We start from the raw sequence: 22,110 nt of genomic DNA, 5'->3' as shown, positions 1-22,110 counted from the left end.
GAGAAAAACAAATATCGTATATTAACGCATATACGTGGAATCTAGAAAAATGGTATGGATGAACTGGTTTGCAAGGCAGAAATAGAGACACAGATGTAGAGAACAAACGTATGAACACCAAGGGGGAAAAGCGGGGGGGGGGTGGGGGTGGGGGTTGGTGACGGTGGGATGAATTGGGAGATGGGGATTGACATGTATACACTAATATGTATAAAATAGATAACTAATAAGGACCTGCTGTTTAAAAAGTAAAGAAAAAAAACAAAACTACACCATATTTACAGGTTATATTCCAAAGCCAAGCCTAAGGCAAAAGCTGCAGTAAGTTAAAATTATTCTTGAAAAACTTCTTAAAAGTGTGCCATGAGGGTGACAATACTATTTCTCTGTCAATTAACCCAACACAACAGCCAGATTTTCTCTCCAGCATCCCCTGAGATTAAGTAGTTGGCTTGTATGTGAGGTCATATTGTTTGGATGGTATTTCTCTTTGAACACCAGGAGAGAAATATGCTCAGTGCCTTTCAATATGGAGGAAACCAACGACCGAGTGAACTGCAAATCCACACTTCCCATCTCATGGTGGTTCTAGGGCATAAGTTCCCTGAGTGTAACAAGTGGAGCTGGCCATGTTATTTAAATAAATGAGGGATGATTTTTTTATGGTTAAACGCATATAGCTAACTTTCATGTGTGTATGACTGGCTGGGTTTTAGAAACACCCAGTTGCATATGGCTTCACTCTCTAGCAACTGAAAAAAAACTTTTGGACCAGGGTCCATAGGTAAAAAAAAAAAAAAAAAAAAAAAAAATCATTTACAACTGTAACCTACTACACACACACACACACACACACACACACGTCTGTGTGTGTATATACAATACATGCATAGACATACATACGCATATATATGTAAAAAGGTTCACAAAATATTTACCTTTATTACATCCTATGTATTTGATCTATTCCATTCTGTTCTACTTTGTTAAAATTTTTTTAGGTTGCAACTCAGTAGCTTTCTTGATGCCCAACCGGGTTACAACATACAGTTTGAAGAACATTGAACTGGAGTATTTCAAGCTCTTAACTACTCAAGAGAATTATGTAGGGCAGTACCTGGGGGTTAAGAAAAACAATCAAGCAAGAACATTTGTCCATAATATTTTAATACTTTTCCACTTTTAAATACTGGTTTTAATTTTGTGATTGTAACATGGAAGATCCAACTTTATTATTTTTTAAAAACATCACCAGGATCATAAAGCTATTTAGAATACACTCTACACACTCCCAAGGTACTTTAAAATGATTATGTTTTGAGTCTGTAGATGAACAATGACAATAATCCAAATACACTGTCTGTACAACTTGGATCAAATACTGGTGAAAGTGTTTAACTGGACAAACAACTGATAAGCTTAAAGATAATCAGCACAATTTCACAAGAGAACCAGCTCAGCCCAACTAAAATTTTCTCAATAGCAATTGACACTGATGTTGTACAGGAGTACAAACTAGTTGATGACACTGAACAAATGGGAACCCCATTCCTCCTTTTCCTTCTTTTGTATTCCTGCATCCCTCCCAGTCATCCTCTTCCTTGGTCTGGCTACCCCTGTGGCGAACCCAAATCAAGAGCTGCTATGAGCACCCTCCACCTCAAAATCAGGAGCCCTGAATTCCACGTGAGACACTGTGCCCTCTTGAACTGTACAGTGGGCACTCAGGGACAGAACCCCTCATCACCAACATTTTTCATGTTTCTATCACAGTACAAAAGAGTAACTGAGTAGAAAAGAGAGTAAAATGATAACTTTTTTTTTTGCTTGGGGAAGAGAAGTAGGAAATAACTGTGGATGAGAAAACATCATGTATATTCAATATGTAGGAATTAGCCTTATGGAAATAATTCTAGAGGGTCTGAATGCTGTCTAAAGGTCTAGTACCTCTCCAAATTTTTATCTCTTTTAAACTCCTTTCATATTCCCCAACTCATTTCTAAATCTGGTTGGGCAGGATTAACCCTAGTGAAGTACCAGTGCAATTATCTGAAGGTAAAATGTATCTTTTTCTTTTCTTCTTTTTTTTTTAATACAAATATTTTTCCTGTAATCATTTTATTTACAGAATTGCAAAAGTATATCATTAACATTTAGTGCAAATGCAACTAATGTAGGTTTAGACACTGCTCTGTAAACTTTCCATACCTTTGTAAAATAAAGCTATCCAATTTAGTCATGATAGTACCAGAAATGGCAAACAGAGAAACATTTATAGTGGGCATATAGAATTGTTTTTGAAGATTCCCATCAGTGGCTATGGTGAATAAACCTTCCCTCCCCAACCCTCCCATACTCCCAACCCTAATCCCGCAACTGATTGTAAAATAAAATACACATTTGAGGTATAAACTTCTCTTTTTTAAACATCACAATATAAAATGTTAACTGGTGATGTAGTAAACTGATAAGATAATTTGCCTTAACTAGCATTACCACCATGTAGGCACTTTTTCCTTGTAGTCAAATTATGAATAGTATTTTTCTGTAATAAGGCATATTCCATGCACATCATTTAGAGAAAGGTAAATTAAAAAATAGAAAAGATTTATGGAGCATGAAATCTGCGTGCATGTAATGTAAGCATATGTTTTATATGTATTTTCCTCTCTGTACAGACTAATAAATACCACTTTATCTGATGCAAGTAATTCACTTCCAGGATTGTGTATATTAAGTGATCAGACTAATCCCATCATTAAATTATCACCTTGCATTTATCATTAAGACTCCATTACCATGTAGGAAATATATACAGGACATGTTCCACGTGACATGATTTTCTGCTTTACAAAATGGGTCTGGTTTCTGTGTTTCTATAGAGATGAACAAGTCAGCAAAGCATCTACAAAATGCCTCTGATTTACGTAAGCACATTTGTGTATAAACACAGTGAAGATTCTGAAGTGGGCAGTCATTTCTACTTCAATGAGTACCATTCCCTGCCTCTGCTCCATGTTTCAGGGTTTTTCAAAGGGGCCTAAAACTAAAAAAGGTATTTTACGTTTAACTTCTTACAGCAACTAAAGAAAGAATTTCAGTTTGAATCCCAAGGACTTCTTTACTGCCCTGCTGAAGTTTCTGATCAAGAGGCAAACAGGAGCGGTGCCCACATTTTCTATGCATATCTTGCAACGTATCTTTTAAACTGACCCAAATTAGAAGAACAAACACGTGTTACTGAATACTAGAAATATAGAATCAAATGCCAAACTCAAACAGTGAGATTTGCTGGAACATGTAATACCGTATATCCTCTCACAAATTTCAGGAAAACATGAGCTCATTTTATTCTGACCGTTTTACCAGAAAGTAGTTTATGCCTATAAGGTTGTACAGATGTTTCTGTTTGGAGGCAGGCAGAACCAATTTAGAAATTACCAAATTGTGTTTGTAACAAACTGAAAAAAATCTGTAGCACACAGTACACAACTAAAAATACAATAGAAATATAAAGATATCTGGAGAAAAAAATAAAGCTTTTCACTCTTTCTCCATCAGAACCAAAGTTCTTCATGGGAGTAAGACTATAGAAAAGGCGAAATCACAGGTTATTGACAGCCCTCAGTTATTAAGAGACACTTTACATGACAACATGAATTATTATAGAAATCAGCAGCAATGAATTCTATGATTATACAAAGCAAAAAAGTCAAAAAATTCTGGACACAGATTTGACTGTAGGCCTAAAAAAAGAACCCCATCCAGAAATTTGGTGCACAGAAAGCACATGCCCCATGTGCGTCCAACTTTTGTGCTTTTCTCTTTTGTGCACAAAGCCTGGTACAACTGAGGATCTTAGGCCAAACCATAGTAAATTAAAAATTCTGAAAAAGTTTCCAAAAATTAAAGCATCGATTCCTAGTTGTGATTCAAAGTTGATTTTTTTTCTCTTCTAGGAGCAAGCAAATAAAAATATAGCCATATACATGTAATTTTACATGTATTTATAATTATATGCTGAGCGAGGAGATCTAGCAGAAGACAGCTAGTGTTAAGATGTTCAGCTCTGCTATTGCAGTATTTCTTCACTTTTGTACACAAGGCCAAGGTGTTGGGCCATAGACAAGGCTATAGATCCTATGTTCCAGCTTAGAGCATTCAATTTTGTTTTTTAATTTTCTTCCTCCAACATGGAATGTCACACAGCCTTGCTTCAGTCGCTGCAGGGAAGAAAATGGCAGGTAAGACATTCAGCGCTGTATCACTTACTAACAGCTGCTGCAGGACGACCAGAACAGACTCCTACCTTCTGAATTCTCATAATGCACAGAATCTTTATCGAAGCTTATATTTTAAGGATTTTTCACCTTTAAGAATATAAAATTATTCACTTTACATATTTGAAATTTATCCTCAGAAAGGAATAGAAGGTATAAGAAATGTTTCGAAAGTTAGAAAAAACTAAAAAGGGCAATGTGCTACAAGAAGCAAAGAGGGAATCAAGTACAGGTTCTGGATCTGTATCCCATAAACTGGAATTTCCTTCTTCTTAGCGTTCAGTAAAAACTATGCTATACAATATCATTTATCAAGAATTTTAAAAATTTATTTAGGCTATGGGAAAGAGGTCTGCCTTATCTTAAGAAATACTGTGTCAAATGAGTTTAAGAGTTTTGACTAAGTTTTAAATATCTTTGGGCCTCATTAACTCTTTATGGAATTTCTCTAAAGATGCTACACACTATTGAAAGTTACTATTTCTCCATCACCAAAATTAAGAATGTTAGCTTTCCTAAGGTTTCAATGCTAGGATCCACTTCATACATACATCTTCTGAAATTATTATGAAACAGTTATTACTTCAGGTAAATGAAGATTTACTTTAGGTAAATGAAAATTTGGTTCTCTGCCAGAAAGAAGCTCAATCTGGACTCAAAGGCCAGAGCTAAGTTTTGGCCAGTGAGTCTTTCCAGTTCTATCTTTACACACACACACACACACATGTCCACAAACAATGCTACCATCTCCTTCCCCTAAGATGAATTCTTTTCCAAGGATTTCGAGCCCTTCCCTCTAGGTCCACAAAAGAAGAATGTGTACACTCGTGGGCGCACACACAGTCAGTCAATAAAACAATGCCCCAAATCCAACAGTTTAGAGGCAAATGCTGTGGACATGTTAGCATGTATCTTGCAAATATTTTCAAAATTATTCTTCTCAAACATAGTTGAGAGCATGTTTTATTATATAACTGCATTCTGATTTCTTTTGCTTAATACCCAGTTATATTTTCTACCCTTCTCTGCAAGGCTGAAGGTAGAGGTGAAGAGGGAAAACAGATACAGCTGCAAGCTTGGTCTTGGTTTGAGCAAACAGCAACTCTAGAAATCTTAAGGCTGTGGGGAGAGACACCCAGCTAAGTAAGGTGACAAGCCTGCTGCCATCATGTGGCATCAGGTTTATTTGATAAATACAATGCAGTGACAGAATCAATAAGAAGTTATGTGTCCAGATCGAGCCATAACAATTCTAAAGTACAAGATATCCTAAAAATAGTGCATTTTGGCAGTGCATTTATGCTTTAAGAGAATCCCTCAAAGGTCAGGCTTTGTCCCAAACACTAACCATTCAGAGAAGTAAGACTAGAACCTATTTAACATTTTCATGTAACCTGTTTTCCTGGGAAAAGCTACATATCTGGGACATCAATGCACTAACCCTTGTGTTACTGTCTGAAAATAAATTTAGGCTTTGAGGTCTTTTTTTTAAGAAATAGCACACTATAAACATTATCAGAAACCAAACTTAATTAAAAGTATAGTCACTACAGTTGACCCTTGAATAACATGGCTTTGAACTGCACACATCCAACTTATATGCAAATTCTTTCCAGTACTACACGATCTGGGGTTGGTTGAATCCTCGATGCAGAGGCACCTAGGACATGGAGGGCGGACTGTAAGTCATACTCAATTTTCATCTGTGCAGAGGGCCAGCGCCCCTAACCCTCACGACGCTCATGGGTCAACTGTATATGGTTATTGACTATATTATTTTTATCTAAAGAAATGGACTCAAGAATATAAATTTCTCAGCCAATGATTTAACAGTCAATGTAGGTGAGCATGAGAGGATGGTCATAAATACTTACTGCTTGTGAATTATACTTTGGTAATATCTATTACAAATTTAAATGTTAACAGAAATTGAATTATACAAATGGTTCTCAAATGGATGAAAAGATGCTCAAATTCATTTGTAACAAGAGGACTACTACAGTTTTGTTTTCTGGCCACACCACGTGGCTTGTGGAATCTCAGTTCCCCGACCAGGGATTCTGGAATCCTAACCACTAGGCCACCAGGGAACTCCCAAGAGGACTACAATTTAAACTACACTGGGAGAGTATTTTTCACCTATCAAGTTGGAAAAAAATCAGAAAGTTTTATTTCATACATTGTGTGAGAGGGTCAGAGAAACAGGCACTCCAACATGTTATTGCTAGGGAGATGGTAAATTAATACCAACTCTACAGAGGCCAATATCTAAATTACAAATGCACAAGCCCCCCAGAAGTGCCAGCAGTGTCACATCTAGTAATCTACCCACATACAAAATGACACATGGATATGACTGCAGTACTGTGTGCTCTAGCAAAAATTAAAATCAACTTTAACATCTACAAATGGAGAATTGGTTAGATAAATTGTGTACATCCATACAAATGGGATTCTACATAGCCATAAACAAAGAATAAAGCAGCTCTGCACCAATACGGAAAGACCTTCAAGATAAAGCATATGCAGAAGCAAGATGCAGAACCCTGTGTAGAGTATGCAATTTTTTTCAATAACTATAAGTGTATGTGTGGGAGGAATACACTTGTATTTGCTTATTCAGGTGAAAATGAAACATCTCTGGAAAGACACAAGAACCTACTCACAGCGGCTATACACTTGTGTGCGTGTGTGTGGGGGGCGAGTGTGGTGGTGCAGAACTGGGTGAGCAGGGGACGGGGGATGAATTTTACTGCGTATCTTTTCATACTTTTGACTTCTGAACCATGTTAACATGTCACTTATTTAAGAAAAATTAAAGAGTTCAGCTCCTTGTACAAAGATAGTCAGTGCAGCATTATTTGACAGTAAAAATATGGAACCAACCAGACATTAACATGGGACAGTGGTTAATAAATTCTGCAACATTTATACAACAGATGTTAAAAGAATGAGATGGTTTCGTATGTCTCATATCTTTATATGGACTAATAGTCAAGATATATTAAGTAGAAAAAGCAAGCTGCAAGATAATGCTTTGAAAAAAAAATTACTAGATATATGTCAATTCATATGTACAAGTCTGGAAGAATATACGACAAACCTAACACTAATTTCTGGGAAGGGAGAAACATAGGAGATTTGTACTTCTGAAATTTTATAGTTCTATAATATTAAAATTTCCTTCAATTAAGCAGACATTATCTAACATAAACAGGAAAAATTAGGTTTTAAAGACTATAAAAACTACAACTCTTCACATCTGGAAACATCATGTAAAAGAAACTACTTTCAAAAATTAACTAACTTGTAATGTCTGCAGAGCCATATTAGTCTATAAAGCTTAAAAAAAGGAATAACATATATTTTCCAGTACCTGTTAATACTAGAATAAAATAGGTTTTCCTGCAGTTTTTTCTTGTACGTAAGAAGTAAAACGTTTTAGAAACTTTGGATACTCTCGCTTTGCCACTGCCCTTAACACTGAGGCTGGTGCCCATCCTCCAGGGTTTACTGTGAGACAAAGGAAAATGAAAACTGTTAAGAAAATTCTCCAAATACATATAACGCACTCATTTTGTTCCTTTGTTTTTTAAAAATTCCTCACATTGAAAAAGCATCTCTTAAAAGTCTTGACCACTCTTCAGTCCTTAGTACTGTACTAACCACCAGATGAGAACAGATAACAAATAAGAAAGCAATTATTACTGTTCTAAAATGTTCTTAAATTATAAGCAAATATTAGTATAACAACACTTTAGGTTACTTAAGGCAGATTTATTCAATGAACTCTACTATAATCAAATAGTAACTTGCTCAGGCATAGTTGTCTCTTTAAACATACTAGCAGTGATGGCCCTGTATAAAGAAGGTTTGAAAGTTTGATTAGAGGGACTCCAGTAAATACTGCAGGTAGGAAATAGGTGTAGCAAGGAACCATAACAAGTGATAAACAGGGCTGTCCAGCAGTAGGCCAATGTGAAATAAGTAAGTCACTAGCAACTAAGAAAGAAGCAGGGAGCAAAGATTCAGAAAACTAAAAAGCCTGACAACAAGAAAAAGAACTGTTCACCTGAAACTAACATAATATTTTATATCAGCTATTATTTCAATTAAAAACAAAAACAAAAAAACACACAAAAAAACCAAAATTATAAAGTAAAAAAGAAGAAGAAAACTATTTCCCGTAATCCAACAACCAAGCAACAATTCAATATTAACATTTTGTTGTATTTCTTTCCAACTTTTCATATATATATTCTTTTCTTCTTTTAAAAATTATTGAAATGGTATTTTACATGCTTTTTCTCACCCCACTTAACATTATGTTGTAAACATTTTTCTAAATCACTAAATGGTCTTTGAAAATTTGGGAAAAAAAAAGAAGTGTTAATTTTCTTTCTCACTGTTGCTTATTTTCCTAATTACACATATTCTATTAGGCAAATATCTAATAAAACGGTTCTTAAAACCAATAATATGTAACAGTGATCTAAAGATGAAGTTTAAAAATTTACCTATCCAGCCCCAGCTTCAGAATTCCTGATACAGCAGTTATTCAGACATGTATATTCTGAAAGATTCCCGATAATTTTGATATACATCTCTCCAAATTAAAAATTACTAAATCTAAAGGATAAAAACTAAAAAGACATTTGTAAATGGTATTTGTCCAAACTGTCAGTTATCATGTAGATCACAATAAAAACATCCATGTTACCAAAAGTAGCAAAAACAAAACCAAAATACATACCATTAGCTACATATGTAATCTTGCATAGAATGTTGTCCCTGCTAATCTCCTGGTTTCCCTCTGGCGGGCTTACCAAGGTTTGACAAATCATAGCAATATTTATTTTGGCACGCACACATCGATTGTTTAGCTGCCAAAACAAAAAATAAAAACAAAACACCAGTGTAGAAGATACCCAGTATTCTGTAACCTCTTCTGGTCTAATTCTACATTAGATTAACCAAAACCATAACTCATCTACATCTCCAACAAAATCTCATAAGCACTAATAAAGAATACATGCCAAGTTGATACGACACCAGGAATGGTTTTCCCCCCTCTTAAGTAGTAAAAGGAGCTAAATCGAGGTAGAAACCACAGAGGTTTTGCCAGTAGTTGATCATGGCTTGAGAGACAACTGTGAGAAGTAGCCTACCTATACTACCCATTCAGCTGTCTCATCTAACCTCAGGAGGAAAGGAAAACAACCCTGCTGGGATGCTCATGGCCATGACTGTTGCCCTCAGATAACACAGTGGCTATACTCTTCCAAGAAGCCAACTTTAATAAACGAAAATTTAAGAAGCATTTTCAAGTCAATTATCTCTGTATGTGTGGTATGCGTTTATCACTTTTGCCCTGTGTTGTATATTTAGCTTTGTATCGTACAATTATACATACACATTTATACAATGTACTTACAGGAGCACTGTTGTGATCCACAGAAAAATTACAAACTATCCAAGTTTCCGGGTCATTTTCAGTCAAGGCTGGTATCTTTCGAATGGCAGAAAGATATAATACGTCCCGCTGAGAAGCAGGCCACACTCTCTGTGGAAGAAGTACAAATCTTTTGAAAATTTGAACTTTTTTTTTTTTTTTTTTGGCTGCGCCACATGGCATGCGGGATCTTAGTTCCCTGACCAGGAATTGAACCCTCACCCCCTGCAGTAGAAGCTCGGAGTCTTAAACCACTGGACTGCCAGGGAAGTCCCCAAAATTTGAACTACTTTTTATTCATATATAATATGGAACTAACAAAGAAACAGGTGTAAAACTAATAAATGCCTTTGTTTAAGGTAACATCTGTCAAATTTTAAATGGAAAGCACCCACCAAAGGATTGATTATGAACACTGAGTTAAAGGCTTTGAAGAACATACTAAAGGAAGAATGTTCTGCTATTTCTTTTTTTTTCTTTTTTAAATGTTTATTTATTTATTTGGCTGCTCCGGGTCTTAGCTGTGGCATGCAGGCATGTGGGATCTAGTTCCCCAACCAGGGATCCAACCCCGGCCTCCCTGCATTGGGAGTGAGGAGTCTTAACAACTGGACCACCAGGGAAGACCCTATTTTTCCTTCTTTGTAAATTTGGTAATATATACATAACATAAAATGCCATAAATAATTTTTAAGTGTACAATTCAGTGGCCTTAACTATATTCACAATGTTATGTAAATACCACCACTATCTAGTTCTAAATGTGTCATCACTCCCAACAGAAACTCTGTATCCATTAAGCAATCACTCCGCATTAGCCCCTCCCACAGCCATTAGTCCACTTTTTTTTTTATAGTTTTTATTTTTGGCTGTGTTGGGTCTTCGTTGCTGTGCATGGGCTTTCTCTAGTTGCGGCGAGCGGGGGCTACTCTTTGTTGCAGTGAGCAGGCTTCTCATTGTTGTGGCTTCTCCTGTTGCAGAGCACAGGCTCTAGGCACACAGGCTTCAGTAGTTGTGGCACGCAGGCTCTAGAGCGCAGGCTCAGTAGTTGTGGTGCACGGGCTTAGTTGCTCCGAGGCATGTGGGATCTTCCTGGACCAGGGCTCGAACCCGTGTCCCCTGCATTGGCAGGCGGATTCTTAACCATTGTGCCACCAGGGAAGCCCCATTAGTCCAATTTTAAGTATAGTATTAAACCTCTGTTTCAACTGTTCAGAGCAAAGATTTTAAAAGCAAATATATTAGGGAAAGAGGATGCTCCTTGATATCATAATCATATTTAAAGAATTCCAAACCAGTAATTTAATCTTCCAACTTCATGGTATGCATTCCAACATACTGTTGGAATGACATGGAACCTAGGTCTCTGAAAACTGGGACTATGTACTTTTTAAAAAATTATGTATTTATTTATTTATTTATTTATTTTTGGCTGTGTTGGGTCTTTGTTTCTGTGCGAGGGCTTTCTCTAGTTGTGGCAAGCGGGGGCCACTCTTCATCGCGGTGCGCGGGCCTCTCACTATCACGGCCTCTCTTGTTGCGGAGCACAGGCTCCAGACGCGCAGGCTCAATAATCGTGGCTCACGGGTCCAGTTGCTCCACGGCATGTGGGATCTTCCCAGACCAGGGCTCGAACCCGTGTCCCCTGCATTGGCAGGCAGATTCTCAACCACTGCGCCACCAGGGAAGCCCCAGGACTATATACTTCTAAATGAGAGAAAATACGTACAGGGTCTTTCCCGATTGCTGAATTTAATAAATCACCAACAATTCAGTGTCAATACAACACAAAGCATTTGCAAAGTGAAACGGTTCATCTTTTAAAGATACAAAATTTCATTAAGTTGATGAAAGTAGTACTGGGCAAATGTACGTGAAGACAGTAATAAATCAAAATGTGGCCATATTAGAACTAATGGATGCAAATCCACAAGGATGATGATAAGACAGAAATTTAAAGAGTGAGAATGACAAACATCAAGAGATGAGTAGCCCTTTTTAAGACCATATTATAAAAGAAGCCAAATTTAAAGAGAAAGATGTTGTATAGTTATTGGATTTTGTTGAAAAAATTATGCCAGGACAATTCATTTATTCAAACAATTACAACTGTAACTTAAATTTTGTTACATATAAAGTACATTATTTTAATAATTTTTAGTTTTATTTTTCCAGAAGTAATCCTAATATAACCTATATATTCCTCCCCTCCATCTACTATTTACCAAGTGAAGTACTTTCAGCAGACCATTTTCCAGGATCAATTATCTTCACAGAATAAGAGTCTTCTGATTCTAAATGACTGGTCATTTATTTTCATTGCAAGTTACAGGACAACTAATATTTTAAAGTCTACTAAATTTTAGACTTCGCTTTAGACACCCCCTAAATCAGTAGGTTGAAACAGAATCTTCATTGTTATATATTTCTTGAGTAGCTGTCATGTAAAAGGAAGCCTAGGTCATAGTCATTAAATATAAGATGCCTCAGATGAGAAGACTGAGCTCAAGATATACACAGCAAACCTAAAATATTTTCAAATATTCAGCTCAGTTAAAAATTATTTTAAAAAAGAAAAATGAAGTACTTACTGAATTATCATGTTTCTTATATAACATACAATATTGTTTTTGGTGGATCTCTACAAATTTTTAATTTATTTTATTATTGTTTATTCAATATAATATTTGGCAATTTTCAGAAAGGAAACAGAGCAGAATAAGATAAGAGAAATATTCTATAATTTAAATATCTACATTAACAGAGGAAGAAATGAAGTGAAAGGCAACCAATTTAAATGACAATGTTTCTTTGTGCTCTGGTGTATGACCATCCTCTCAATAGCTGATGCTCAGCAATTTTCCCTTGATGTCAGATAATCCACTTAGATCACGTTTACTTCTGACTCTTAACATAGACTAGTAACATACTTTGCATTTCTCTATTATTCTCACAGGAAACTTATTCACTTTCATATTTGGTAATTCATCTATCTCCTCTAGAGACTAGATGCTAGAAAAACATTTAAGTGGATTTTCATACTTTCTTTTCTAGACTTAAAGTTTGCATAACTAACTGTACATCTTTGTCAAACACACTGTTTCTGAATATTTCTCAGGTTCTTATTTTCACCCATTTCTGCTTTAAATGAACTGAAATTACCTTTCAAATACATGAAATTCATGAATTATTAATAAAGTCTTTAAATCTTTTGTGGCACTTAATTTCCTCACAAATTTTACTTTAGAGAATTTATACGTCTCTGTTTGAACTATGCTGGAATCCTTTTGGGATGAAAAGATATTTACCTTGTGCGTTTGATAAATGATGATTGCATTATCAGCTAATGTTTCCACCACATGAAAGTTTTCTATAGTTGCTGCAATGAAGAAAAAACGTTAGTAGTCAAAAAAGATATATTACCTTTTCCCAGAATGTGATTACTGAGAAAGTCAATTACAAATGGACATTATACCAAAATGAACAGGATCCTGCCCTACATAGGCTAAGTCCAAATGGAAAGCGGTTTAGTATTAGGGCTATAGATGGTGGTTGTGAGACCTAATCACCAGGAAATCTCATTAGCTTCCACTGCAAGAAAGCAATTCTAATCACCATTTCATTACTAGGGCACAAATTATTCCCTAACACTATGACCCCTCCCCTCCCTATAATCCTTCATTTATTGAAGCTGAATAAGCTGTTCTACTTAGGTTTAGGTGACTATGTTTGTGAGAGTGTCAAACTGCCATTGATAAACATGTTGTTCAGAAGTACCCATATTTATGAAATTCGATGCCTGAGGGGATCAAATAACTCTAAACAAACCACAGCAGGATTCATCTACAATTTATCATGGAAACAAAACAGTCTAGGAAAAGAGAAGATGATAAAACAGAAATCTTTTATTTTAGTCCTGGCTTTTCCACTAATTAGTTCTGTGGTCTATGACAAGTCACTTGAGCTATCTGAATTTTACTTTATTACCTACCTATCACACAGGATTACTGAGGTAGCAGATCAAATGCTATAACTTACTGAGAAGCATTTTGTACAGTGAAAAGCTCTATTTAAATGTAAGGTATTATCAGTTCCCTATACAATTCTCCAGATATTTTCTATATTGACTTTGTAAACCATAGATCAGATGTAGAAAACCAGGTTAGATTTGGTATTAAATTCAAACTAATAATTTTATCAAAATATGTTAATAATGGCAGCTTACTTTCCCAATCATTGCGAACATCAACGTTCCAGAAGTAATTGCAGACCTCATGTCCTGTAACACCTTTAACTGCGTGGGTAGCTTTCAAAGGATCCAGAACAATCCCGTTTTCTTCTACTTCCCTTCTGTATACCTAGAGGATATATTTTAAAACATGTTAATACATATTGATAATTACCTTAAATGTAAATGGATTAAATGCCCCAACCAAAAGACACAGACTGGCTGAATGGATGCAAAAAACAAGACCTGTATATATGCTGTCTACAAGCGACCCACTTCAGACCTAGGGACACATACAGACTGAAAGTGAGGGGATGGGAAAAGTTATTCCATGTAAATGGAAATCAAAAGAAAGCTGGAATAGCAATTCTCATATCAGACAAAATAGACTTTAAAATAAAGACTATTACAAGAGACAAAGAAGGACACTACATAATGGTCAAGGGATCAATCCAAGAAGAAGATATAACAACTGTAAATATTTATGTACCCAACATAGGAGCACCTCAATACATAAGGCAAATGCTAACAGCCATAAAAGGGGAAATCGACAGCAACACAATCATAGTAGGGGACTTTAACACCCCACTTTCACCAATGGACAGATCATCCAAAATGAAAATAAATAAGGACACACAAGCTTTAAATGATACGTTAAACAAGATGGACTCAATTGATATTTATAGGACATTCCATCCAAAAACAACAGAATACACTTTCTTCTCAAGTGCTCATGGAACATTCTCTAGGATAGATCATATCTTGGGTCACAAATCAAGCCCTGGTAAATTTAAGAAAATTGAAATCGTATCAAGTATCTTTTCCGACCACAACGCTATGAGACTAGATATCAATTAAAGGAAAAAATCTGTAAAAAATACAAACACATGGAGGCTAAACAATACACTACTTAATAACCAAGAGATCACTGAAGAAATCAAAGAGGAAATCAAAAAATACCTAGAAACAAATGACAATGAAAACACAACGACCCAAAACCTATGGGATGCAGCAAAAGCAGTTCTAAGAGGGAAGTTTATAGCAATACAATCCTACCTCAAGAAACAAGAAAAATCTCAAATAAACAACATAACCTTACACCTAAAGCAATTAGAGAAAGAAGAACAAAAAAACCCCAAAGTTAGCAGAAGGAAAGAAATCATAAAGATCAGCTCAGAAATAAATAAAAAAGAAATGAAGGAAACAATAGCAAAGATCAATAAAACTAAAAGCTGGCTCTTTGAGAAGATAAACAAAATTGATAAACAAAATTGACAATCCATTAGCCAGACTCATCAAGAAAAAAAGGGAGAAGACTCAAATCAATAGGATTAGAAATGAAAAAGAAGTAACAACTGACACTGCAGAAATACAAAGGATCGTGAGAGATTACTACAAGCAACTATATGCCAATAAAATGGACAATCTGGAAGAAACGGACAAATTCTTTGAAAAGTACAACCTTCTGAGACTGAACCAGGAAGAAATAGAAAATATAAACAGACCAATCACAAGCATTGAAATTGAGACTGTGATTAAAAATCTTCCAACAAACAAAAGTCCAGGACCAGAAGGCTCACAGGCAAATTCTATCAAACATTTGGAGGAGAGCTAACACCTATCCTTCTCAAACTCTTCCAAAATATAGCAGAGGGAGGGACACTCCCAAACTCATTCTACGAGGCCACCATCACCCTGATACCAAAACCAGACAAGGATGTCACAAAGAAAGAAAACTACAGGCCAATAGGACTGATGAATATAGATGCAAAAATCCTCAACAAAATACAAGCAAACAGAATCCAACAGCACATTAAAAGGATCATACACCATGATGATCAAGTGGGGTTTATCCCAGGAATGCAAGGATTCTGCAATAAACACAAATCAATCAATGTGATACACCATATTAACAAATTGAAGGAGAAAAACCATATGATCATCTCAATAGATGCAGAAAAGGCTTTCGACAAAATTCAACACCCATTTATGATAAAAACCCTCCACAGAGTAGGCATAGAGGGAACTTACCTCAACATAATAAAGGCCAGATATGACAAACACACAGCCAACATCGTTCTCAATGGTGAAAAACCAAAACCATTTCCACTAAGATCAGGAACAAGACAAGGTTGCCCACTCTCACCACTATTATTCAACATAGTTTTGGAAGTTTTGGCCACAGCAATCAGAGAAGAAAAAGAAATAAAAGGAATCCAAATTGGAAAAGAAGAAGTAAAGCTGTCACTGTTTGCAGATGACATGATACTATACATAGAGAATCCTGAAGATGCTACCAGAAAACTACTAGAGCTAATCAATGAATTTGGTAGAGTAGCAGGATACAAAATTAATGCACAGAAATCTCTTGCATTCCTATACACTAATGATGAAAAAACTGAAAGAGAAATTAAGGAAACACTCCCGTTTACCACTGCAACAAAAAGAATAAAATACCTAGGAATAAACCTACTGAAGGAGAAAAAAGACCTGTATGCAGAAAACTATATGACACTGATGGGAGAAATTAAAGGTGATACATACAAACAGATGGAGAGATATACCACGTTCTTGGATTTGAAGAATCAACATTGTGAAAATGACTATACTACCCAAAGCAATCTACAGATTCAATGCAATCCCTATCAAACTACCACTGGCATTTTCACAGAACTAGAACAAAAAATTTCACAGTTTGTATGGAAACACAAAAGACCCTGAATAGCCAAAGCAATCTTGAGAAAGAAAAACGGAGTTGTTGGAATCAGGCTCCCGGACTTCAGACTATACTACAAAGCTACGGTAATCAAGACAGTATGGTACTGGCACAAAAACAGAAATATAGATCAATGGAACAGGATAGAAAGCCCAGAGATAAACCCATGCACATATGGTCACCTTATTTTTGATAAAGGAGGCAAGAATATAAAATGGAGAAAAGACAGCCTCTTCAATTAGTGGTGCTGGGAAAACTGGACAGCTACATGTAAAAGAATGAAATTAGAACACTCCCTAACACCATACACAAAAATAAACTCAAAAAGGATTAAAGACCTAAATGTAAGGCCAGACACTAGAAAACTCTTAGAGGAAAACATAGGCAGAACACTCTATGACATAAATCACAGCAAGATCCTTTTTGACCCACCTCCTAGAGACATGGAAATAAAAACAAAAATAAACAAATAGGACCTTATGAAACTTAAAAGCTTTTGCACAGCAAAGGAACCATAAAGAAGACGAAAAGACAACCCTCAGAATGGGAGAAAATATTTGCAAATGAAGCAACTGACAAAGGATTAACCTCCAAAATTTACAAGCAGCTCATCCAACTCAATATCAAAAAACCAAACAACACAATCCATAAATGGGCAGAAGAACTAAATAGACATTTCTACAAAGAAGATACACAGATTGCCAACAAACACATGAAAGAATGCTCAACATCACTAATCATTAGAGAAATGCAAATCAAAACCACAATGAGGTATCACCTCACACCAGTCAGAATGGCCATCATGAAAAAATCTACAAGCAATAAATGCTGGAGAGGGTGTGGAGAGAAGGGAACCCACTTACACTGTTGGTGGGAATGTGAATTGATACAGCCACTATGGAGAACAGTTTGGAGGCTCCTTAAAAAACTAAAAATAGAACTACCATATGACCCAGCAATCCCACTACTGGGCATATACCCCGAGAAAACCATAATTCAAAAAGAGTCATGTACCACAATGTTCATTGCAGCTCTATTTACAATAGCCAGGACATGGAAGCAACCTAAGTGTCCATCGACAGATGAATGGATAAAGAAGATGTGGCACATATATACAATGGAATGTTACTCAGCCATAAAAAGAAATGAAATTGAGTTATTTGTAGTGAGGTGGATGGACCTAGAGTCTGTCATACAAAGTGAAGTAAGTCAGAAAGAGAAAAACAAATAGCATATGCTAACACATATATATGGAATCTAAAAAAAAAAAAAAGGTTCTGAAGAACCTAGTGGCAGGACAGGAATAAAGACGCAGACATAGAGATGGACTTGAGGACACGGGGAGGGGGAAGGGTAAGCTGCGATGAAGCGAGAGAGTGTCATGGACTTATAAATACTACCAAATGTAAAATAGATAGCTAGTGGGAAGCATCCACATAGCACAGGGAGATCAGCTCGGTGCTTTGTGACCGCCTAGAGGGGTGGGATAGGGAGGGTGGGAGGGAGACACAAGAGGGAGGAGATATGGGGATATATGTATATGTATAGCTGATTCACTTTGTTATAAAGCAGAAACTAACACACCGTTGTAAAGCAATTATACTTCAATAAAGATGTTAAAAAAAAAAAAATCAAAAGAACCCAAACAGAGTCTAATGCCTCCTCGCTTAACTAAACAGAAAGCAGGCTTTGGGGCCGAAGACGGTGCTCCAGGAAAGCAGAAACCGGCTTTGGTGGCCTTTGGACTCAGACTGGAATTAAAAAAAAAAAAAAAGAACCGAAACATGTTAAAAAAAAAAATCCAACCCCAAAACTACAAACTTGAAATCATGTTTTCCAATTAGGTGCTTTTTAGAATTTTATGTATGAAAATATACTTATAAAAAAAAAAAGAAAATATACTTATGGAACATAAATATTCTGCCAAAAAGTTTAAAATTTCAAATTATTACCACATAAAAATATTTAAAACTAGAAATCCAAGGTAAACACCAACTATGAAACATATGCATATATGATGAATGACTAAATTACTGTGAGTTGTTGAAAGAGTAAATACATCAATTTAAATTAGGCATTATTTACTGAACATTCTCAAAGACCATTTAACTTGGCTAAGAAGGCCAAATAAAGCTAGTTGGAACATAATCTCCTTAGGGACAGTGACTTAAGGCAGCTCTGTTCAATGCTGTATCCCCACCATCTAGAACAGTATCTGAAACACAGTAGGCACTCAATTATTTGTTGAATCAATGATGGAAAGCTAAAATCGCTTAAAGGTCAATGATATCTTGCTTTTAAATACTGAGGCTGCATACCTAAAGGTCTATCTTGCTTTAAATACTGAGACTGTATACATAAACTGCTGAACAAAATTAATTACTTCAAAATTATAGAGGGTTTGCTACTTTAGGCAGCTCTGTAATAAGTTCTTTTGAAAAATGAACAAACATGTTATCACAGGGAAAACCAGCTCTCGATTTATGGAGTGCCTATGGTGCCAAACACTGTTAGGCATTTCACATTATTTTTCTTTTACAATCTCTCTCTCCAAAGTACCTTCCCTTACATACTTATTCACGTTATTGGGACTGATATTTTCCCAGTCATGGAGACTGGGAACTCTACACTTTTGATTCCTTCCCTCACATTTCACGTAGCTATTAAGCTTATTACTAATCTTCTATAAGACATCCAAAAGCTTGACTTTTCTACTATTGGATACCTTTTTTTTTTTTTAATTTTTATTTTGTTTATTTTATTTTTGGCTGCGTTGGGTCTTTGTTGCTGTGTGCGGGCTTTCTCTAGCTGTGGCGAACGGGGGCTACTCTTTGTTGCAGTGCGTGGGCTTCTCATTGTCGTGGCTTCTCTTGTTGTGGAGCGTGGGCTCAGTAGTTGTGGAGCGTGGGCTCAGTAGTTGCGGCGCATGTGCTTAGTTGCTCCGGGGCATGTGGGATCTTCCTGGACCAGGGCTCGAACCCGTGTCCCCTGCATTGGCAGGCGGATTCTTAACCACTGTGACACCAGGGAAGCCCTGGATGCCTTTTTTAGGTAAGCTTTCATGACCTCATACCTGACTCTCTGAAGTGGTTTTCTTGGTCTCTAGTTTCATCCCTATCAGCCTAGTCCACCAAAAATGTTACTTTGTGTACAATGGTTAGCCTACTGCTACAGACAACAGAAAATTCTGTTTAGTGGGCTATTTTATATTCCCCATAATCCAGCCCCAATTTTTCTCTCTCTAAAGTTGTAGGAGAACTTTTTCTCTACCACTCACTCCACGTGGAAGACCATCATCTAGACTATCATTCCTGGTTTCTCTTCACCCTTTCACTTCCTCCTCCTTGGGGGGAAATGGGGACATCTGAATGGTGAGCACAGAAGGAAGACTAGGCAGGCCTGGCTCAACCCCTTCTCCTGTGGACAGGATGTATGCTGGTCTGCTTTTGGGGCTTGCTCTTGTGGGGGAAGGCCTGGGACTATCCAGCTATGTCAGAAATATTATGTTTAGGGGACTTCCCTGGTGGTCCAGTAGTTAAGAATCCGCCTTCCAATGCAGGGGACATGGGTTCGATCCCTGGTGGGGAACTAAGATCCCACATGCCGTGCGCTGTAACTACTGAGCCCCCAAGCTTCAACTAGAGAGCCCATGTGCCGCAACTACAGAGCCCACGTGCTCTAGAGCCCGTATGCCACAACTAGAGAGAAGCCCGTGCACCGCAATGAAAGATCCCGCGTGCTGCAACAAAGATCCCATGTGCCGCAACTAAGACCGGACACAGCCAAAAATAAATAAATAAAATATTTTTAAAAAATACTATGTTTAATTCTGGGGTAACATATTAGCAAGACCTCATGGCAGCTAGTCTTCATGTTCTCCAATCAGCTTATTAGAATTATAACTAACATTTTGGTATCTCATTTGCGTATCTCCTCTATCTTATTTCTTAATTTCTTCTGTATTCAGGAGGAGAGGAAATTCCAACATCTAATATTGTATCTCATTTGCTAGAATAATTCTGGTCAAAAGTCTATACAAAACTCCTGAATACAAAATTTGCTTTGAAGTTTTTGCTCATGTTATATTTCTTTTCTAAAATGCCCTCACCTCACCTTTGTCATAGCCTTGTTTCCATTTCTAGACATAGTTCAAATGCTCCTCAGTGTAATACAATCTGTCTCAAATCAGAGATCTCTTTCTTTTCCAATTTTTCTCCACTATTCACCTGTACTTTTCACTCACTGTTATCCAATGGAGCTAAGTAATCTTTTAGATGTCAATATCCTCTTTCTCCAACCAAAGTTTCAGCTTGGAGGGAGTCTTATTAAACTTCTCTTTATTGTTAGCATAGCACCTTGGGCATGAAGTAATCCAAAGTTCAATGCTGCTGCTGCTGCTTTTCAACCCAGCTCTCAATCTCTTGTTCCTTGCTCTTAATGTCGTCTGTGTTTAGGGATGTGAGCAAGATTAGCTAACCAATGTCCAAATATCAAAAAAAGATGCAGTGAGAGAAAGACCAAGAAGTGAGGTACAGACCAAAGAGGGAAAAAAGTGACATCTGGGCACAACATTTGGTATATTAAAAAAGAGAGAGAAATATCCGAAGAGAGAGCCATCAGCTAATTATGACCTGTTCATATTGAAACCCCCAAACTATTTTCTCCATGGCCTAGGTAAAACAGAATGATCTGTGCACAGATTCATATTACGATCATAAAGAAATTATGTAAAAGCTAAACCAGGGAAGCAAAAGGACATTTTATTTCTCAATATTTAGTGCTTCTTTGATAACATGTAATAATTTATTTAAAAGAAATTTTTAAATGCTATCTTACTTATATCAGTAGTAATAATATAGTATGATTGCAACAGGGCTGCAATTAGCAACCTACAACAATACACTGGGAATTACCTTCATTTCTCCTTCTTCTACAACCAACTGCCAATTGGCATCTCCACCTACATCCTGTAATGAGTAAGTCATGTGGTTCTGCACCATCTCTTCAACCTTAAAAAGAAAAATAGAGCCATAAGAATCCTCCTCCAATTAATAGCTATGTCATAATCTCTAAAACAGAATGGTATTCAGTTTACTTCAGTTCAGAAATGATGTTCTTAGAAAGCTAAGTGACCAAATGCACAAAGGTTAGTAGGTTTTATATAGTGTTGAAGAGTTTTAGTCCACATTCCAGATATCATATCCAGGTTAACGACAGGAAGGAGAAATGCGGGGAAGGAAGGTGCTTCACTCTAAAAACATATTGGCCTAACGTGCATCAAGTGACCAAAAAAATAATTATTCCTTCCTTTATCATAAAATGCATCCTTACGGAGATAATGTCTTAAAGCATAAAATCATGGAACATTAAGGGTAAGAGGGGCGCAAAGAGATGACCTAGTCCAGTGTTCCTATGTTTAAGACTATATAGAGAT

General features: G+C 36.5%; 1 protein-coding gene across 3 annotated transcripts in view; it reads right to left on the bottom strand.

Moving 5' to 3' along the window:
• Positions 1-1,150: 1,150 nt before the first annotated feature.
• The window catches only part of CERT1 (ceramide transporter 1), a gene marked incomplete at its 5' end in the record, with an annotated part of 129,271 nt that continues 108,311 nt past the window's right edge, over positions 1,151-22,110 (bottom strand). For all 3 annotated transcript variants that reach the window (XM_082457259.1, XM_082457258.1, XM_082457257.1), the window contains 7 exons: positions 1,151-4,223; positions 7,657-7,793; positions 9,034-9,163; positions 9,715-9,843; positions 13,041-13,111; positions 13,958-14,090; positions 21,590-21,685. In XM_082457259.1, coding sequence (XP_082313385.1) covers positions 7,666-7,793; positions 9,034-9,163; positions 9,715-9,843; positions 13,041-13,111; positions 13,958-14,090; positions 21,590-21,685 — 687 coding nt within the window. In that variant the 3' untranslated portion in view covers positions 1,151-4,223; positions 7,657-7,665. The remainder of the gene's footprint in view (positions 4,224-7,656; positions 7,794-9,033; positions 9,164-9,714; positions 9,844-13,040; positions 13,112-13,957; positions 14,091-21,589; positions 21,686-22,110) is intronic.

The sequence above is a fragment of the Balaenoptera physalus genome (genome assembly GCF_965194825.1).
Source record: "Balaenoptera physalus genome assembly, chromosome: 3".
Classification (NCBI taxonomy): Eukaryota; Metazoa; Chordata; class Mammalia; order Artiodactyla; family Balaenopteridae; genus Balaenoptera; species Balaenoptera physalus.
Note: the sequence above shows the minus strand (reverse complement) of the source record. Positions and strands in the feature narration are given on the sequence as shown.